At 39.9% G+C, this 20952-nt stretch overlaps 1 protein-coding gene across 6 annotated transcripts in view; it reads left to right on the top strand.

Moving 5' to 3' along the window:
- Positions 1-20952, top strand: part of PPFIBP1 (PPFIA binding protein 1) — a 153657-nt gene that overhangs the window by 128901 nt on the left and 3804 nt on the right. For 4 of the 6 annotated variants that reach the window (XM_054591302.1, XM_054591299.1, XM_054591301.1 and 1 more), the window contains 15 exons: positions 21-175; positions 4760-4875; positions 5483-5542; positions 6810-6870; positions 7258-7287; positions 9078-9249; positions 9715-9747; positions 11860-12010; positions 12323-12451; positions 13978-14128; positions 14847-14958; positions 15078-15166; positions 18805-18927; positions 19699-19824; positions 20402-20590. In XM_054591302.1, coding sequence (XP_054447277.1) covers positions 21-175; positions 4760-4875; positions 5483-5542; positions 6810-6870; positions 7258-7287; positions 9078-9249; positions 9715-9747; positions 11860-12010; positions 12323-12451; positions 13978-14128; positions 14847-14958; positions 15078-15166; positions 18805-18927; positions 19699-19824; positions 20402-20590 — 1697 coding nt within the window. The remainder of the gene's footprint in view (positions 1-20; positions 176-4759; positions 4876-5482; positions 5543-6809; positions 6871-7257; positions 7288-9077; positions 9250-9714; positions 9748-11859; positions 12011-12322; positions 12452-13977; positions 14129-14846; positions 14959-15077; positions 15167-18804; positions 18928-19698; positions 19825-20401; positions 20591-20952) is intronic. The other 2 variants (XM_054591304.1, XM_054591303.1) reach the window with 1 other exon arrangement.

The following is a 20952-nucleotide window of genomic DNA, read 5'->3' as shown; positions in this document are numbered from 1 at the left end:
TGTCCTTTGTCTTTTCCTAGGCCAAGAGGGTGACTATGAAGATCCGCTCACTTCCAGCTCCTTCTCCACTTTGCTGGATGTGCAGGGTTTTAGTGAACTGGAGAAAAGCCTGTCATCTACGCCAGTAACGGGCTCTCCCAGCCGCGACCCATTTAACGCAAGTGTTCCCGAAGAGGTATTTATAGACTCGCAGTATTTTCTTCATCCTGAAGAGACTGTGCCGTTGAAAGTTAGAGGGCTGTTGACAGCACGAAAGACATGGGCTTTTTCCCTCAGTCTGATTGTTGACTTGGTTCATTCTGGCAGCTTTGTGTCCTACAGGTTGTCACTTGAAGTGTGTGGGGGGGTTTTCCCTTCTTTTTAATAAATGCCCTGGGCAGTGTCAAAACTGCTTATATAATTCAGGAAAAACATACGAATCCGTTGGAGAGATGTGTCATCTTCAGTATGGGATTATAATCTACATTTTAAATACGCAGGGAAGAAATAAAGTGGCAATAAAGTGAGATTACATAAAGAAGTTGATTTTAGTCACCTCCGAAGGATGGTGGAATAAAACTTCCCTCTGACTTTTTTAGCTTTGGAAGGAGCAACTGGAGGGGAATAAAGTTGTAAACTATCTACTTCATTTTCACACCAAATTGCCACCAACACCTGTTGCCGTTACCTGTCGCACACCACCCCGAAACTTTGTGTTTTGAATGACAACACTTATTTTGCCAACGGATCTGCCATTTGGACGGGGCTCAGCAGGAATTTGGCGGCAGCGGAGTGGCGTGAAGTTGGGTGCTGAGTCACCCGAAGGCCACTCATTCGTCTGTCCGTTGGTTGAGGCTGGCTGTTGGCTGGGACGCCAGCGGAGGCCCTGGCAGGAACCACTGCGTGGTGGTGGCTGGGTCCTGAGGATGAGCATCCCAAGCAGAGGACTGGGCAGATCTGTATCACCTTTTGTGACATGTCTCAGAACTCACGTGGCATCCCTCCTCCTTACCTGCAGGCCGCTGAGATTCACAGAGAGGGAAACATCCACGACCTCTTGATGGACAAGTGGCAGTATCACAGTGGAGAGACACATGAGATGGGCTATATTGGTGCAACTATCTTTGGAAAATAGATCTGCCCCTCCACCCTCAGGCTACAATAGTTTACATCCCTCTCCCGTGCGCCGTATACCCACCCCCTCTTTGAGAGACCCCTTAGTCTCATTCCAGTTAGGCACCAGCATTGCAGGCCCTTGTCGTCCAGATCAGGTCAAGACGTAGGTGGACCTCCTCAGGTGAATCTTCTTGGGCTCAGCTTCTTGGCTACCAGTCCACTCAATTTTAAGAACCAGGAACTTAACGGACAAGCTCTCTGTCCCCCACACACCGGACATACAGTAGTGGGATAGGTAGAGCATAACTGTCCCAGGCACTCTCATTTAAAAAAAGGGGACACAGGAGGCACACAGGTGCCACTAGGTCATAGTACTTCCAAAATCCAGCCAGGTGCCTGGTTCCAGTTCCTTTATCAGGACTCAGTCCTCTGGGCTTTTGGCTCCTTCCTCTGAGTCACCTTCCCTTTTCCACAAGAAGGAAGGTGTATTTGCAGACTGTAGTTTTCTGTAAAAGTGTCCATCTACATCCAAAGCCTTCCGTAATTTTCTCCTGTCTCCTCCCTTTTAATCTAATTTGGTACAATGTTTTAAACATTTAGAATTTCTTATGAATCAATTTGTTACTCCATTAGATATAAGCATATCCACAAATACCTTCCCAATAAGCCTGTCTCTACCTTAGGTTCCCTGTAAGGATAGTGGGGACATCCCTTTATTTTTAGAGTTTTAGATCTTTTTTAAGGGTTCAGTGAAACAGAACCACCGCATATCTTCCTGAGATCATAGTAAAGCCACACGCATGTCTTCATTTTAAGAGTGTTTTCCTGACAGCACCCTGAATCCATTGCTTAATTTTAATGATGTGTGCTGTCTGGAAAGACAAGGAATGGGAAAGAGTTTTGTTTTTGAGCAAAACAACGCTGGCTGCCTTATGTTTACCTGTCCCTTCTTTGGTCATCTCTCTTCTCTACCATTTTACTATCAGTAATGAGAGGAAACCAAATGGCATCTTTATTTTTTACGTCTATTACTGATAATTACATAATGAGAAAGTGAAATTTGAATTGAATGAAAATGAATTCCAGGAGAAAACAATGAACATTTCTCTCTTAAATATAAGAGAGGGCTAAATTACGTCATTCACATGGAATTAGCCGGCGAGGGGATTGGTGGTGAAAGGGTACACGTTTCCGGTTAGAGGATAAATAAGTCCTGGGGATGCAGTGAACAGCCAGATGACTGTAATGCACACTGCTGTGTGGTGCATTTGAAAGTTGCAAGGCGAGTACATCCTACAAGTTTTCATCAGAAGGAATATAAGTCAATGCATTATGCTATAAACTTGAAACTTAACCAATGCTGCATGTCAGTTCTCTGTCAATTAAATTGAAAATAAAAGGGGGGGATTAGTTAAGGAGTAAGATATATTTTAGAGGGGGAAAAAAATCCCAATTGTTAAGTATACATTTATAGTGAAGGGAAAAGTTTCATTCGACAGCCATTGAATGCGTTACATTCATAGAGAGAGGCTGCTGTTACATGTAGGATATGCCCCGATAATTTCATATCCTTAAAAAAGGTCTTTGCTAGGTGCACTGTAGTTTTAATGACAGATTTTTTAGTCTGGGACAAGAATGATTCAATGAGGATTAAGGGTGTTCAGCCACATTTTTAAAGAAAAGCTGGGAGGGAGATTCAAAGTTGGATTTAAAGCCCTAAAGTTTGAAAAGAAATCAAGAAAATCAGTCTGCTAGTGGAGATTTTTTTTCCCCCCTGATTAGGCACCCAAGGAGATAAGAACTTTTGGAAACAGGAAGGATGGCTAAATTAGTCATCCTTCCTGTTTAAATTAAAGTTTCAAACTGAAAAAGAAATGGTAGTGAAATAACAGCAATATGACTTGCTAAAGAACAAAATTCGACGGAGTAAGTTTTAAAGTACTTGTTGGCTTTACTCAGCAATTCATGAATCCAGCAGCATCCAGTCTAGGAGACAGAAAGGAGACCCAATTAGCTCTACAACATGAAAGGCTTCTGTAGAAGGGAGCAGGAACAGGGAAGTCATATGGGCATTTGCTGATTGGCTAAAGCAGGGTTACTTTCCTCACATGGAGCAAAGGGAGGTCTTGGAGTCCAGTTAGGTAACTTGTGGGAGCACACAAATAGTGATTGGTTGACCTAGGCCTTCCTCTTCTGGGATGGCTGAGCACAGAAAGGTTGTTGAGTTCAGGTTTGCTGATGTGGGGCTTAGCATGAGCCACACCATCTTCAGCCCAGTCTGGTTACTTTAACAGACTTCACATTTGATGAACTTTTATGGTGTCAAAGGATGAGACCACCACTCAGTCACTGAAACAAAAATCACGAAGCTGAATTTATTGCTTATTTAAATGAAATCTGTTGGTCAAGGACATTCTCTCCAAGCTGATCATTTGTAGGGTTTTTAGGTGCTTGGAGCTCAGGGCTGAGTGGGCTTTCAGAGGTGGGAATGAGTCGACAGCAGCAGTCTGGCGATGAGAAGGTGAGATGGTTGTTGACTGGGTGGCATTTAGAAGTGTGTTTGCTGGTTTGATTCCCTGCCTGACTGACTGGCTGACTTCTAGAAGTGAATCATGGATTGATTGACTTGTAGCAGTGAGTCAACTCACTGAGATGAGTTTTGTTTATTTTTTTACTGGAATTTTTTTTTTTTTAGTGTTTCATTTATTTGTTCATGATGTGGCCTACAATCTAACTGCTCTATGGTTGTCAGAAATTATTGAATACCAAGAGTATACAAAGTCTTTCACTGGGTCCATCCTTAGGCTACACAAGGCATTTGTTTGGGAAAATGTTATGTGTTTTGTTGTTGTTGTTGCTGTAATATTGTTACTATTAAGGAAAGTGTTTTAAGTGGTGTAGCCACACAGTACATTATAAGTTGTTTTAATTAAACTTTCCATCAGTTCTATTAATTGAAGTTAGCTTGTTCATACATAGAGTAATAATTAACTGATTTGACCAACAATCTATTTTAGACTCATGGAAACTAAAGTGAAAATAGTGCTGTGTTTACATAGCATTTTTACCCAAATCTCATCATAAATCATTGCAAGCCTATAATGTAACATTGTCATTCTATTTTTATTTATTTATTTTGTCCTCACCTGAGGACATGTTTATTGATTTTAGAAAGAGGGGAAGGGAGAGAAACAACAATGTGAGGGAGAAACATTGATCAGTTGCCTCTCCTACATCTTCTGACCAGGGACTGAACCCTCAACTTACTCATCTGCCCTGACGGGGAATTGACCCCAAGAAGACCCTTTAGCGTATGGGGTGATGCTCCAGCCAACTGAACCACACCAGCCAGGGCATCATTCTCATTTCACAGAGGAGAAAACTGATGCTCATTTAAGTGACTTGCCTTAGGCTGTGTCAGAGCCAAGACCTCAACCAGGGCTTGAAGCTGTTAGGATTTACTGTAGTATTAACTAACTTAATGGTATTTATTATGTCTTACAATATTCAATGTCTTATTTAGAACCAAGTTCAAAAATTACCTTCCTCCAGAAAGTTTTTTCTGATTAACCTTTCTAGATGTTTATATCCTGAATTTTTGTTACTCTGTGGCTTATGTTTTGTTTGATAGATTAATTTTTGACTTTTTATTGTTATATTACAGTTCCATACCAGCATCTTGCAAGTTTCAACCCCTTCATTATTACCAACATCTAAAGGCTTGGAAACTTCTGAAAAAGCAAAATTGCCTCCTAAGCCAGAGACTTCATTTGAGGAGAAGTATGTCATTTCTGTCCTGATGTTGCAAACAACTGTATAAATGTTTAGGAAAGTAGACCATACAAAAACAAGGGTGCTTTACAGTTACTTATAGACATAGTTTTTCACCCAAAGAAGCAAGAAACAGCAAGACTTGTACCAGTGAGCCAAAATCAGTTCTGCATCATTCTAATAAAATGTGTGAAGCCAGAAGGAACTGGAGACGAGGCTGAGTAGTTGTGGCAGTAGGTTAGAGAGAGAGGGATTCTCCAGAACTTAGGTTTCATATCCTAGGTGTTGGGTGGCCACCAGAGGGTTGCAGATAGAACAGTAACAGTCATGTGACTGAAGCTACTGGGACAATGGCTACAGAGGAGACAGGACAGGGATACCAGAGTTTCTGCTCAGGCAACTGAGGTTTTGGAGGAACGTATTCCCAAATTAAATGCCTAATCTTATAGTTAGACAAAACAAAATAAAATGGAATATCCAGAAAAGAAAGAGAGAGAAAGAAACATCTTCTTTGCACAATTGTTTGTTTTCACAATTCTGCTCACTTAGAATATGTATGGTCTTTTCTTCATGAAGTTCATAAGTACTTTTTTTTTTTTTTTTTTTTAAATTTTAGTGATGGCAAAAGAATCCTTGGTGCCGCTGTTGAAACTCAACTGTCTGATAGTAGTCTTTCGTAAGTTTTAAGTTATTGAAGTTAAAACATGTGATTGGTACGTGGGAGAGAGGAAGCTTCTTTTAAACTAACAGTGACCAACGTTGAAAGTGAACCACCCTGAGGCTCGAATGAGCGAAGGCAGCGGTAACGCCTGAGTGGGAGGTGAGGGCGGGGGTTGTAAGATAATGAAGAAATGCTTGCTCATTACGCGTTGTCTCGTGTCAGGTTTCCGTGGGTCACGGCCGCCTTCACCAGTTTTCATCTGAAATTCAGTGCTTGTAATTTCATCTTTGTGTTGATATTGATAAAGTTTAAATCTCACGGAAAAAAATCCCAGAAAATGATGTGATGGCTGGAGAGGCTGCAGTGGTTTTTTGCACTTTCAAATTGATAAACTGACCTTATATCTATGTTTATCCAAGTTAAAGTCTGGATTAAAGTAGGAAAATCTATTTTTCAAGCAGTATTCAAAGATGAGATCTTTTTTCACCTTTATCTTTTACTTCATTTGGTAGTCGACACTTCTAGCAACTTATTTACACATGAGTACCTGAGAAATGCCTTTTAAAAGTTCATTTGTATATTTATACTTTTTCTTAGAGCAAAAGGTATTACTTTTTTCTCTTTTTTAAACTGGTCACATAATTCCTACCGTCAATTTTGAGTAAGACCAGCTCTGTAAGACTGATGCTAATTATGTGAGAGAGAATGTCTCTGGTGTTTACAGCCACTTGGCCTGCTCTAGGGTAGCAAGTGAATTGTGTGGACAGCAATAGGGCTTCTTCTATTGTGCTTCGATCAGAATTATAAAATGAAGTGCTCTGTTAGACTCAGAAAATTGATTCTTTTATGAATTGGCAAGTAAACTTAATTGTCATCCCTTATTTTAACTGGAAGGGTTCTATGTAAATAGTACAGGAGTACTTAAAAAGTTCCCGACTTAAATGTATACATGCAAAGGACTCAGCACTAGGCTATGGAAAACACTGGTTTTAATTTTCAAATATTGACATCACAAGGATGGTCCTAAGTGTTTTTCCAGCTACTCAAACATGTGCAGGACATTTAGAGTTATTGGCAGGACAGTTAACCACCCCTGCTTTTAAAAGAACTAAATGTTATAATTTACTTAAGCACATAAGTGACTGCCTGAATCCAGAGTTTCTTTTATTACCAGGATTCAACCCACACACAATTTTAGATTCTTTCCAAGATATTCTCCTTAAAAACAGTGGCACCAGAGCCACTTGTTATTAATTCTAATTATTATTATTGTTATTTTTAGAGCTTCAAGTCTGCAAAAGTCTAGCAGCCTGGGCAACCTGAAGAAAGAGTCATCAGATGGGGTTGGTTCTGTGTTTTTTTCCTGTCTGTTATCCCAAGAAGAAACTATTTAGGGATCTTCATCTTTTTTCATTTTGCGAATAAAACTCTTAAGAAGAGCTTGTGGTTTCTCTAACGGAAAATTGTTAGATACCATGGTTAAGGATAAATATCAAGAAGTATGATAGGAAGGATTGAAAGTAGTACATAAAATCAAAAATAGGGACTTTAATAATTAAATATTGTCAGAACTAAATGAAACTCAGATTTTTTTAGTTGGGATATGTATATGTATTTATATGTGTGTATATGTATGTGTAAATTTATTTTAATTTATGGAATCGTATGTGACAAATTTTGAACATATAAAGGATTCCTATAATAACCTTAACTGCTGTTGTTTTGAACAGGAAAAGGAGTCCATTCAGAAGCCTTCAGAGGTAACTTTTATATCTAGATTACAATGTAAAAATGTTTTAGATTTCTAATGCATCCAGTAAACCAAAACTCCCAGAAACATGCTAAGTGAAAGAAGCCAGGCACAAAAGAGCGCATCTTACATGATTCCATGTGTGTGACATATCCAGAATCAGTAAATTCGTGGAGACAGCACATTGATTGGAGGTTGCCAGGGGTGGAGGAGAGTGGAATGGGGAGAAACTGCTTCATGGGTAGGGGATTTTACTTTAGCGTAACGGAGGTATTTTGGAACCAGATAGAGGTGGTGGTTTGCACAACATCGTGAGTGTACTGAATGCCACTGAAGTGTTTACTTTAGGAGAGTTACTTTCATGTTATGTGAATTTCACTCCCATAAAGTTATTGGGAAAACAAAAACAAAATGCCAAACTTAGACCTCACAGAAAGCCTATCTTAGATAGCCAATGGTTTATTTTATAAACAACCTTGTCCACCTACACAGGAAACGCTTGCTATTTTAAAGGCATCGTTGACATGGGCTCTGGTTCTTCATTCCTCTGATTTTCACTCATTTACCTCATAAAGGTTACTGTCTGGTAGACAGGCTACTTCCAGCTGCAGTCTCTTGACTGTTGGCTTCCAGTGCTGTGAGTCATAATGTAGGTATAGCTGACGAAGCACAGACAGTGGACACAGCTATAATGAAAGTCATCTTCTGTTCTCTTTGCCTTGCCAATTCAGTAGTTGAGTGATTTTGACATTGCTGTTAAGCCACTAAATCTTAGCATCTGTAAAGTGGTAGTTACTATGAGCCGTAAAGTTGTAGAGTAAAAGATCCAACTACCTTAAGCCTATGTCTCCTTGCTCTTCTCTCTACCTGTACTAAAAAAATGAGAGGACAAGAGATGTTAGAGACGTGAGAACATCCAAAGAAAAGCATTGTTGTATAATACTGAAACCATATAAAAGACTGCGTTACTGTAATTGCCAGTTCAAATAACCAGAAAGCTCAAAAAATAAGCAATATTGAAAAGCATGATTTAATCACAATTGAAGTTCTTGATAAAGACCTTGAAATATTGTAGAAATCTGAAGGAGCTTCTGAATCAACCAAGCAAAATTTAATTATAGCGAGTTTAGTTTTAGTTAAATATATCTGAATGTATCACAGTTTTTGAAAATTGTTGATCAAATATGGTAACTCCCAAGCAAGATATGAGTATATCCTAGAATCTCATTTCAAAAATATATTTTAAACAGTTGCTGATTATACCTTTTACTATTATTCTTTGAGAAGAATATATAAAATAATTGGAGTACAGTCTTCTTATACTGCCTGTATAGAAGCTTGGGATTAATGCTTGCTTTGTAGAATAATTATATTATACTGAGCTTATATTGATGTGGTTATATTATAATGAATATAAACTGTATTATAGCCTAATCTACATCATAACTATTGGAAAAGTAAGAAGTCTGTTGCTATTTTAGGTTTTTATCTCCATTTTTTTGGAGGAATGAGTCAAATAATATTTGAGAATTTATCTATCTATCCTAATATTTAAAGTCCCTAATATTTAAATATATGGATTATAGATAGGTTAGTGACGAACCTGTTTTTGCTGTTGTTTCTTAAGTAGCTTTCAGAATTGACTTTTTAAACTTCTAATGTGGCACCTGATATTCATAATCAACTTATTTATTTATTCTTTTGAATAAAATCACATGTGTAACATAGTATTGTGTCTGGCACATACTGATAATTACGTGCATTAGTGCTATGTTTCATTTATGTTTACTTCTCTCTCAGGATAAAACTCTGGTAGGAAGCAGCCCATTTGGGAGCCTCCCTCCCAAACCTCCAGGACACGATGCCTCTGCGGATGACAACCCCTTTGGCACTCGAAAAGCCAGATCTTCCTTTGGTCGTGGCTTTTTTAAAATAAAAAGTAACAAGAGGACAGCAAGTGCACCAAACTTGGGTACGTATGGCCAACATGCCTTTGCCATAATTCTGTCAGAACAAGGAAGAGATCAATTTCTTTCCTTTCCTTATTCATGTATTTATACATTTCTCTTTCTCATAAATGAAGGTGAATGACTTAGGGGGAAAATGAGCAAAAAATGCTTCCGTGGATTTGAGAACGTGGTATGAAGGTAGCCCTGTGCAGACTCTCACCCCGCATTCTCTCCTGGGGTGTAAACAGAAGACCTACAATCATGATTCTCTCTGACTTCATTATAAACTGCTTTCCCGTCTGTTTTTCAAGTGGATCAATTAACCCCATGTTGACACTGTTAATGGAGTCTGCGGGAATTCCAGAAGCCTGTCCTCCCGCTGTGTGTATTTTGGGAGTAGGAGTCTGATCTGTGTTTCATTTTGTCATTCCCCTGTGTTCTCTCCATGGGGCTGCGTGTGATTGTGTGCGTTGTTGGGATACCTGAAGATCGTAAACGAAGTGCCAGTGCACCCACCTTAGGTACCGTACCCCTGCATGCCAGCCTTGGCCAGCACCGCTCTCCCAGCCGAGCTAATCCCTGCTCTTGGCATCTGTGATCTCTAGAAAGCGAGCTGGCAGCAGTCAAGAAATGAAGTTCTCTACTCCAGAGTGTTCTTTCCACCTTCTGCTAAAGAGGACTCTCAGTAGAACCTTTGCTTCCAAGCAGAAATGCTGTTGTGAGCAATGCTAATGCCACCTTGCGAGCAGCTCTGGGGGATCCGGAAGTGCACAGTGTCCCTCGGAGCGCAGGGCGGGCATGTCCTGGCATTGTGAAGGCCGGCTTTCACCCCTGCGGCACAGTTCCTCTCACGCTCACTCCCAGGCACTGGCAGTTCCTTCATGTTTCCGTTTTCCCCAGCCTCAAAGAAAGAACGGTTTTTCACCAAATAGGCCTCTGGAAGACATTGAAAATGGTTTTTTAGACTTCTCTTAGGGGTATGTTCTTCTGACATTTTATTGCTTTGAAGATAGAGGTAACATTCAGCCACGTCACAGGTAACTTTACCTGTTATTTGAGGAGTTGCCCCCAAAGTGATTTTAGGAGGGGAAGCTCAGTTTTCTTCTTTAAAAGAGAAGGTACAGAAGGAAAAATAAAATCCTACAAATAAAAATGAGATGCTTTTAAAACGAGGGCAACATTTCAGAGATGGCAATACCCACCAAGGCTGTAGCTTTTGGATGGGAAGGCCCCTTTGGGTTTTCCTGGTAGGGCTGTTACCTTGTGCAGGTATCCACACATTTATTCACATGGATCATCAAAGGTGACTCCTCTCTCTTTGTAGCCTTAAATGTCTAGAATGAACACTGGAGGAATCAGCTAAACTGATTCAGACAACTATTTTCAAATGTTACCTTTCTCGGAAGAAAGGTATCGTCGATGCTAAGAGGCAAATGCTGCTTACTATAACCTATAACCACAGCTCCGCTTCATAGAAAAGTCAACCCCTGCAACCTTTATATCTTTCTAAGACACTGCTCCTGTGATTTTTGTACAGCTTTTACTTTCCTCTATAAAAGTGTAAAGTCTCTCATTAAAGAGTAGTAGTTGTATTTGCTAGTGCAAGATCACCCCATTAAGGAACAGCTAAATGAACTAAAGTAGTTAATGCTTGGAGATCTGGGAGTAGCAAAGTTGGATGTTATTTTTAAGGCAGCATCAACAGGCGCTAATTTTATAACAAAAGGAAAATTTATTCATATTCAGTTCATTCTTCTCTCAGTGCCTAGTATATAATAGGTTATAAACAGAAATAAATTTATTTAGTAAAGAATTGCCAGAACTTGGTGACTGATTTGAAATATATGTCAAAGGTAAGGAAGGACTGAAAAGAAAATGACAAAGTTTGAACTGGAGTGCAAGAAGCATATTAATTAATATTAATGAAATATTAAGGAAATTAAAGAGAAGACTCAGAAAAATTGGATGGAAACTTTGCTGAGTCTAAGATGTTCCTGGCACACCAATTTGGAAATATATACAGAATCCAGATACTGAGGCTGGGGAGAAAGACGAAGTCCAGAGATTTTGATGCCAACTGCTCATCAGTGAATGAGGCCATCATTTAGTGCTCAGCATAGAGTGGATGAGCTTGTCAGGAGATCCTGCTGAGGGAACTTAGGAAAGAACCTTGGAGTGGCATAGAGTGGAGTGGAGGATGAAGAGAGAACAGGGTGCTATAGCAAGGAAGGAACTATCAGATAAGAGATCTAGGAGAGGGTCACAATAAGAAGCTAAAGGAGACGATGAGTTTGAAGGATGTAGGAGAGAGTCAACAGTGCCAAATGGTATAGCAAGATGGAGGATAATTTCGTTATGAGTTAAATCACTCAAGAAAAGAACATGGCAATCGTATCACACCTTTGAATTTCAAACGAGTTGTAATTTTTAAGTTAATTAACTTTATACACAATTGACTGTAGAGTAGACAATACATTGGTGTCCATTTTTAATATTTGTAGGGTGTTCTTTGTAAAGCATTGGTACATAGACCAAGAATTCTTACCTGTTGTTAAAGCCAAGAAGGTTAACATGTAGTCATGTTCATTTCATATATTAATATTCATTGAGTTTGTATTCTCTTCTTGGGATAGCTGAAACAGAAAAGGAAACAGCCGAGCACCTAGACCTGGCTGGTGTAGCTTCTCGGCCAAAGCATTCACAGGGCAGCAGTCCCTTCCCGATATCTCCATCATCTCCAGATTCCAAAAAGAAATCCAGAGGCATCATGAAACTCTTTGGAAAGTAAGTAGCAGAGTGAACAAGTGGGATGGGCTTTGTGTTCTATGTTGCTCAAATATAGGAATAAATGGAAAATTGGCTGAAAATGAATATGAAATTGTAAAGCTATTGTGTTCCTCTACTGGAAGGAAGATTGTAATTTGGGATTCATTAACTCATTGGGTCTCAAAGTTTAAATCCAAATGTCTATTTTAATGACATACAAAGAGGAGTAGCTCAGATGTATGCACCAGTTGAAAATATTCTGATTAACTGTAAAGTCTAAGGCCTCTTCAGGTCTAATACAAGGCGATGTATGATGTATCTTCTCTTTAGACTTAGGAGAAGTCAGTCGACTACCTTCAACCCAGATGACATGTCTGAAACTGAATTCAAAAGAGGAGGGACGAGGGCAACTGCTGGGCCCCGATTGGGCTGGTCTCGAGATTTGGGACAATCTAATAGGTAAGAATGGCCAAACTAACGACCTTTTGCGAGTCTACCCAAACATTAGGGTCTTGTGAGCAACTGCGATGTTAGGATTGTTCCTGGGTTACACAATCAAACTCATTGTTTACTGTCACACCTAGTGGAAGCGTCTGCCAACTTTAGAGCAGTGTAATTTGACAGAGGTTCGTGAACAACTGTACAGAAGATGTGGGCTTCGTGAGCTAGGTGAAGAGTCATAGCTAAAGTGTCTACAACATTTGTACTAGAATAACTATTGGACTTAAATTTTCAAAGAAAATAATTATACATACTCTAAAGCATACCCTTGCAAAGATGGGATCAGTGTAGTGTTTGGAGTAGGTTCTAGAGGCAGAATGCTTGAAGGCAGAATCTGATTTCTGGCCTTACCACTTCCTATTAACTGGGATACCTTGAACAACTACTTTCATCCTCTGTGCCTCTGCTTCTCATGGTATTAATTAGTACCTACCCCCCCTGCACCTGCCAAAAGTAGTTGTTATGTGTGCTAAGTATCTCGCAAATAATAACTGTTCAATAAATATTAGTGACTGATGGAGTCCGAAAGCACTTAAAGACATCAGTTCTGTCAGCAATCTTAAGTTTATTAGATTAATTAATGTTTAATTAATAAAGCATTAATAACTATATAATGTTTTATTTCTTACTACTCTTAAGAACTTTTCCTACACCCTTCTCACAGTTCAGAGCTGGTTTGGAACCACTATACTGACCTGCTGAGCATGAAAAGCTTGGGGTTGGCAAACACATAGCAGAAATCATTGATACTGAATCTTTTTAGAGTGATCATGGGCCAGAAAGCTTTTAAAGCATGGTCCCTCCCACTCTGGTGGAAGACTGAGCTTCATCACCGAGGAAACTCTGTTTAACTTACTTCAAATACTTAGCAGTCTCATTTGCCATATGTTCTCTTTGTACACAATGGAGGACCTCCTTGTGCTAATAAAAAAAAAAAAGCCTTGTTTATCACCTCATTTTTTTTTTTTTAAACAGGAATACTATTTGTGCGTCAAAGAACACAGAAATTCGCTTTGATTATACGTTCTTATCCTCAGTGATGGCATATTGCCCTCTTCCCATTGATTACTCTTTGGAGAGAAACCATAATTCTGCTAAAGTTAATTTAAGTTTGACTTGAGTTTCTTTTAATCTGACCTAGTGTTTTCTGTTTGGGAGTTCAATCTTCAAACAATATTGGTTGAAACTTATACAATGACTAGATTTGTTGGTTCAGCTCTGTCTTCTGTAAAACATGTTTTTGCTAAACCACATTGAATTTTTTGTGGTTTCATTTGAAATGAAGACCGTGGTCTTACAAGGTCACCTTCAACTCCAGTGCCATTTCCTCTTCCAAATATGTGCTGATAATTAAGCTTTTCATGGTCAAATGTGTATCACCAGGAAATTCCCATGTCTGTTGAATATACAGTTCAACCTTGATGATAAGCCACAACATTGTCTTTGAGTTGTTTTTCATGCAATTGTTCATTTTCTTCCTATAGTGACTTGGATATGCCGTTTGCCAAATGGACCAAGGAGCAGGTTTGCAACTGGCTTGTGGAACAGGGCCTTGGGTCCTACCTGAATCCTGGCAAGCACTGGATTGCATCTGGCCAGACACTTTTGCAGGCTTCTCAACAAGATCTAGAGAAGGTGACTGCTTCTCTGTTTTGTTTACACAATGAATTCTGAGAGAGAGAGAATATAAATGCGGGATTGTTTTCTACGCCATAAAGTGGAATGGGGGGAGCCAGGAAGCACTCTTGAAAAAATCTGGGTTTCCCGCTTCACGCTTATTTTATTTCATGGACTAAAAACAAAGGACCTGGTGGTAATGATCCCTTATGAAACACTTAAGCCACTGGACATTTTAATGAAAAATAATTATATAGCCATAATAATAAATCTTAAGCTCATATTTCTCAAAATCATTTTGCGGCTTTATCATTAGCCCATCTCCCCAGTGTAATATATGCAATTCAACTTCACTGTGCAAAAGGAAAAAAAGAGAAGAGCCCTATATTTTATGTTCTATTATTTAACATTTCTTCCCCATTACTTCCTAATGATTTAACATCTTATACAAAATAAGAGTAGAATTCCTGTTATGCTTCCTATAGTTCCAGTCTTGCAAAGGAAAGAGCCTGCTAGTAAATATCTCACACGCCACTAAACTAGCTGCAGTGATTTTTGGCTTTCTAGGGGCCTTTTGTTCAGCAACTTTTTATTAGCCTGAGTTAGTATTCTGATTTAATGTAATTGTTGGCTCATTGATGCTGGCTTCATTTTGGAGGAATTTGCATCCTTTGCCAGTGGCATGCAGCCCATACTGACAGAATGGTAAAGCCAGTGTTTCTGTTTATTATTTCAGGAACTTGGAATCAAGCATTCACTTCATCGAAAGAAACTCCAGCTGGCATTGCAAGCTCTGGGATCTGAAGAAGAAACCAATCACGGAAAGCTAGATTTCAACTGGGTCACTAGTAAGAGGTTTTAAATTCTTAAATTTGTAAATAAGTAAGTAAATGATGCTGCTTTTTCTCTTTCATCACAGGCACAGGTTTTCTCTGGCATGTCAATGACACAGATTTCTCTCCTTTAGGATGGTTGGATGACATCGGTCTCCCCCAGTACAAGACCCAGTTTGATGAAGGACGGGTGGATGGGCGAATGCTCCATTACATGACCATTGTAAGTGATTGTCACAAGTGTATGTCCGTGATACAGTCTTTTCTATAAGTCAACCAGGCAACTGCTCAGCTAGCTGCCTGCTGAGCAGCCCGGCACCGAGTAGACAAGAGTCACACACAGTAACTATGCGGTTCACTCAGCTTTTATTGAATGCAGGGTTCACCCAAAGTAGAACATCAACATACATTAATATCCTACTCACACTGTAAGAATCCAAGAGAAATATAACACAGACACAGCAGTCAGTGGGGGATAACGAACTCGAGTCCCAGAGTCTCAGTCTGCAAGTCAGGAGGACAGCAAGGTGGGCATGCGAGTTGTCAGCGTCTTGCAAGGAAGGGTCTCCGGAGCCAGGTGGGCAGCAGGGCAGGCGAAGTCCTCAGGACAGCAGGGCAGAGTCTCCGGTGGCCAGCTCCCAAGGAGGTCAGTGTGGCGTGGAACAGCGCTCTGGTGTGTGGAGCTCAGCTGTCTCAGCAGTGGTCTGGGACCTGCCTCGGTTATACCTTGAAAGTGGCGTGCTCCACCATTCTGGGTCATTCGATAAATGTCTTGGCACCCCTGGCGGCAAGTGGGGAATTCCCCCAGGAGCCTATGTAGGGGTGGGCCCGCACTGCAGACATGGCTGTTCTGATCACATGTGCAAATATCTTAAGTGTGTCTAGTCACCAGATGTGTCTGCTCTGACTTAGGTAGTTTCTCTCTTGAACCAAAGTATCGTGGCTGACTGGCAGCCATCTTGGTTGACATGAGTGACTCCACTTTGTATATTTTACACTATCTTGACCAGACCAATGTCATTTTATTGGTCCAGCTCTCCACAGTGATTCACTCCTGGGGTTTTTCTCAGAAAACTACAGGAACAGAGTAAGCAAAATAGTGTTTTCACCGTGATTCCACGAGAGATTGAATGTGTTGCTTTACCTTGAGGAGAGAGGCAGGAATATTTCCTGTTACATTGAAGCTGTGGGATTTGGCGGTTGCAACAGCCTGGGGTAATTGGAAACCTAATTTAAATGAAACTGTCCAGAAAGTTGATTTTCTGTATATTCACCATTGTAGACATAGAACTGTATATTTTCAATGGGTGAATTTTTATGGTATGTGAATTATATCTTATAAAGATGTTTAAAAAATAGAGTGTGGAGTTCTGAACCCCTGGCAGCTTTCTAAATTACATATTCCTAGATGCAGTGACCACTCAGAAAAGGCTCCTCTTCTAACCTGAAATCCACAGGGACTTGTCTTCTCCCTTCTCTCCCACTTTGAGAGCTGTCACCTGGCACTCTCTCACCCTTCCCACTTCTGTCCAGGTCTGCTAGGCCAAGGGTCATGGGACAGACAAGCAAGGAGAGGTGGGCTTTTACCCTGACTCCATTATATGTAGTTTCATATGTCCAGCCGTCTGTCCCACGGGTAGAAGGGCTTTCCCCTACTTCATAACAGGGGAGAGATGGATTCCAGGAGAACGTATTCTGGATTCCATAGTACTGTTATTTAAATGGTTTTAAACATTTAAATTTAATTTATTTAAATTAATTCAATTATTTTAAATGGTACTTTTATTCAGAAGGTTTTTTTTTGTGAGTGAGGCTGTGGGCTCAGCTACCATCAGCATCTCCTTTAAATAAGCTGGATGTTTCAAACAGCTAACTTAAATAGGAATTTTTCAATGTTAAAGAAACTTTGGAGGTTAGCTGATGGGATTTGTTTTCTTCCCTATCATTGAACCAAAGTGCACATGTTGGTGGGCACATCCTCCCAGGTAGTGTAATACCTAGGGTGTAACACTAACAGGCGGTATGTTGCGCATTGACTGTGTGCCGGGCACTTTACTCGTATCAACACTGAAGTCTCAGCAGTCCTCTGGTTAGCACTCTTATTATCATCAGTTTTTAGACGAGGAAGTGAAGGAATCCAGAGATCGAGTAACTTGACCAAGTTTCCATAGCTACAGAGTAGTAGAAAATCACACAGCATTTGAACCCAGGCTGTTTCCAGATACCTGCTCTTCACAGTCACAGCTCTGCCTGGAGCAAGTTCAGTAAATATTTGCCTGCATATCTCGGTTTAAGTATGTTCTCCTGGGAATGGGAGCAAATTCAGGCTTAACATCGTAACAGGTATATGCATGACTTTTATGGCTAAAAAAGAATAAATTACCTAAGAAAATTAAGAAAGTTTGACTCCAGAAGTTCTTAGTCATAAAAAAAATCTCTTTTAACATGATATTCTGGATTGGATCCTTAAACAGAAAAAGGACTTCATGGAAAAACTGTTGAAATCTGAATAAAGTCTGTAGTTTAGTTAATTTTATTATCTATGTTAGTCTCATGGTTTTAATGAATATATCACAGTTACATGTTAACATTAGGAGAAGCTGGGTGAAGGGTATATAGAACTCGGTACTATTATTGGCAACTCTTCTGTAAATCTAAAATTACTTAAAAATAAAAGATTTTTTTAAATCAAAAAAGTGTTTTGATTAAAAAAGGAAATGGCCCCTAATTTTAAAATCTCTTATGCTAAAATAATGAACATTTTATTTATATTATAAACATTTTGCATTTTTTAGAAAATCTGATAGACTCTAAGTTGAAAATAGCCCACATGGAAATGTTTTAAATGGATGCCTCAGTTTTAGGTTAAAATATGTTAAATGTCCTTTCTAATTTATAAGGCACTACATTAAGAAACTAACCCAGAAAAAATTTAGAAAAGAATTTTTCCTCAGTTAGTAGCCTTTAAGATTTAAATTGATAGCCTAATATTTTAAAAATATTTTTATAATAATTTTTTTTCTTCACAAGAAATGTGTTATCAGTAAGGTGTGCCTAAAATGGATATTTGCCTTGCTTATTTTCTGGGTGTGTTGGAAAAGAGACTGGTGCTTATCTTGATACTACCTCCCAAATCACCTTTTAAAATAATTTGTTTGGGTGTGTTTGGTATGTTTGAAATGTGCCCAAAAATCACACACTGGTGAAAGTTATTCCTTGAAGGAATTGATTGGTGATATGTGTTGATACTTAAACTTCATTTCTTTACACTCGGCTCTCAACAGGCCTTTGTTTTGGTTGACATAGAGTTTCAAAAAATTTCTACAATGTCTGCTAGCTAAAGCGTAAAAACCTAGAACTAGAGATTTTCCTGAGGTTGGGGAGATAGTAAAATGTGCTCACGCCTTTTCACAGGTTTTTTAAAAAAAAAACTGTGATGTGTTACTTAGCTCAGGAAAGCAAGCCTCCCTCACCAGGGAACATCGCTTGCAGTTAGCTCTCAGCTTTATCAAAGCAGGCCACCTTTGGTAGGGACCTCGCCCGTGCTTTCAAATCGGCTTTTTCCCCAGAACCAGGGGGTCCCACAATTGTATCTCAGAATGTCTGGAAGAGAGAAAAATAGGTGGGAGACAGTTCAGTGAGAACATAAATTTTGCTTTTCTTATATATTGGGGTCCTGGAGAAGATTTTTATTGGAACAAGAAAAGGTGCTCTGCTATTAAATAAAGGCTTCAAACACAATGACAAGTCCTCGGGGACTGTTGGTAGAGGGGCTCTGCTACTCTTCTGGGGGTTTTTTCCTGAAATTTCCCTGAGGAGGTCTAGCTGCTCAGAGAGCTCGCTTTCTGTTCTTTTCTGCAGGATGATTTACTGTCTTTGAAGGTTGTGAGTGTGCTGCATCATCTCAGTATCAAAAGGGCCATCCAGGTCCTAAGGATAAATAACTTTGAACCAAACTGTCTACGGAGGCGGCCATCTGACGAGGTAGCACCTTAGGTTGAAGGTTACATAGGATGCGCTTTCCATGCATGGGACTGTGGGTGCAAAACCAAGACCCATTTCATCTTGGAGCCTGCAGGGAGGGCTTCTGGTTTCCTCTGAGCCCCAACTCCAGCCTCACCTGGGCTTTGTTTTCCTATATTCCTTCCATTCCTCCCATGATGATTCGACCTGTGTAATGGTAGCCAAGGAATGTGTTTTAGCTTCTCTTCCTCTTTTTTCCTGAGGACATGCTCATTGACCTTAAAGGGAAAGAGAGGGAGAGAGAAAAGGAGAGAAATCAATGCTAGATAGGAACATTGATTGGTCGCATGCACCCCAGCAGAGGCCAAACCCACAACTCAGGCATATGCCCTGAGCAGGAATCGAACCTGCGATCTTTTAGTTTACGGGATGACCCTCCAACCAACTGAGCCCCACTGGCATGGGCTCCCTTCCTCCTCCTCTTTAGTGTATTTTATTTTCCTGCCTCCTTAAGCCAGGGAGTTAAATATCACTCTAAAGACTTGCTTTCCTAAAGTGCTGCTCTAATGATGTATAAAAAAAGAGCTTGCAACTTTGTGACATAAATTTTTTCAAAGGGAATGCTAACTTTTTCAAAGTTTGCGAACACTTTTTTACCCTTTCTCTAAACATTTACTGGGATGTCGAGTATCTCTGTTCTCGGGGGCAGACTTCTAGACAGAACATGCAGGCGTAGTATTTGGAATACCATAGTCGATGACTGAAGCTCTCGGCGGTTCTTTGTTCCCGTAGAATAGCACCACCCCATCAGAGGTGCAGCAGTGGACCAATCACCGAGTGATGGAGTGGCTGCGCTCCGTGGACTTGGCAGAATACGCCCCCAATCTCAGAGGCAGTGGTGTCCATGGTGGGCTCATGGTAAAGCACTGTTTTAATTTAAGCTTGACTTCTTACCATTTTGTCTCCTTTAGTCAAATGAGTAGGAGATTACCAGGTTACTTGTTATAATCCTGAAGTTGTCTAACCCAACCCTCCTGCCCTATTTCTAGTGAATTTTTACTTTCGGAGTATTTTTTCCCTTACTTTTTACTATCGTGTAACTCTAGATCAGATTTAAACCCATGTCTTTCATTGCCCCCTTTTATGTTGGATAATATGTGGCTTCTGGCTCTCATTTGATCATGTTTTAAAGCCTCTGCAAAGATACAGATCGTATTACTGCAAACAGATGTTGCAAAAAAGTTGAATTCCAGAGACACCCCAAATGGAATGCCTCAGAGAGGCATAGGCCCTGACTTAGTAATGTCTGGATGTCGGGACTGGCTCCACCTCTCATTAGCATGGGCAGGAAAAGAAAAGATTAAAGTCCATACTCTGAGTACCTCACTGAGAGGGTAATTGAAAATAACTTAGTGAAAGAGTTTTGCAAATTATAAAGCACACCGCAGACATGTGTGATGCAGGGTACCTTATACAATCTTTGTTTTTCTTACAGGTTCTAGAGCCTCGTTTTAATGTAGAAACAATGGCTCAGTTACTGAACATCCCACAGAGTAAGACCCTGTTGCGAAGACATTTGGCCACTCATTTCAACCTTCTGATTGGCGCTGAGGCCCAGCGCCAGAAGCGTGATGCCATGGAGTTACCAGACTATGTGCTTCTAACAGCCACTGCCAAAGTGAAGGTTGGTTCAAGCCCATATCACTTAATGATGGATTAAACCACAAACTCTACAGCAAAGGCTCAGTTCTGACTTACCTGGCTATCCTATTTCCTGGGATTTACTAAGTTTTGTGGATGGGTTGAAGGTATATGCACCTTAAGTGTAATCAATAAAATGCAATTTTGAAGGTTTTCCTTCTGGGGGAATTTTTGCTAAAGCCATTTATTTTATTAGAGTTTACAATAATAAAGAACATGGTGTTGGCTTTTGTAATTGAAACATTGCCAAGGCAGAGAGCCTATGACTTGGGCCCAAATATTGATTGTAGTTGTCCTATTTTTGCTGTGGATCAATCAAGTACAATAGTTGCATTTCTCCTCAGA

Source organism: Pteronotus mesoamericanus, unplaced genomic scaffold, assembly GCF_021234165.1.
Source record: "Pteronotus mesoamericanus isolate MK-2021 breed Mesoamerican mustached bat unplaced genomic scaffold, CSHL_Meso_final scaffold_21, whole genome shotgun sequence".
NCBI classification, from domain to species: domain Eukaryota; kingdom Metazoa; phylum Chordata; class Mammalia; order Chiroptera; family Mormoopidae; genus Pteronotus; species Pteronotus mesoamericanus.
The sequence above is the reverse complement of the archived record's forward strand: the minus strand, read 5'-3'. Positions and strand labels throughout refer to the sequence as shown.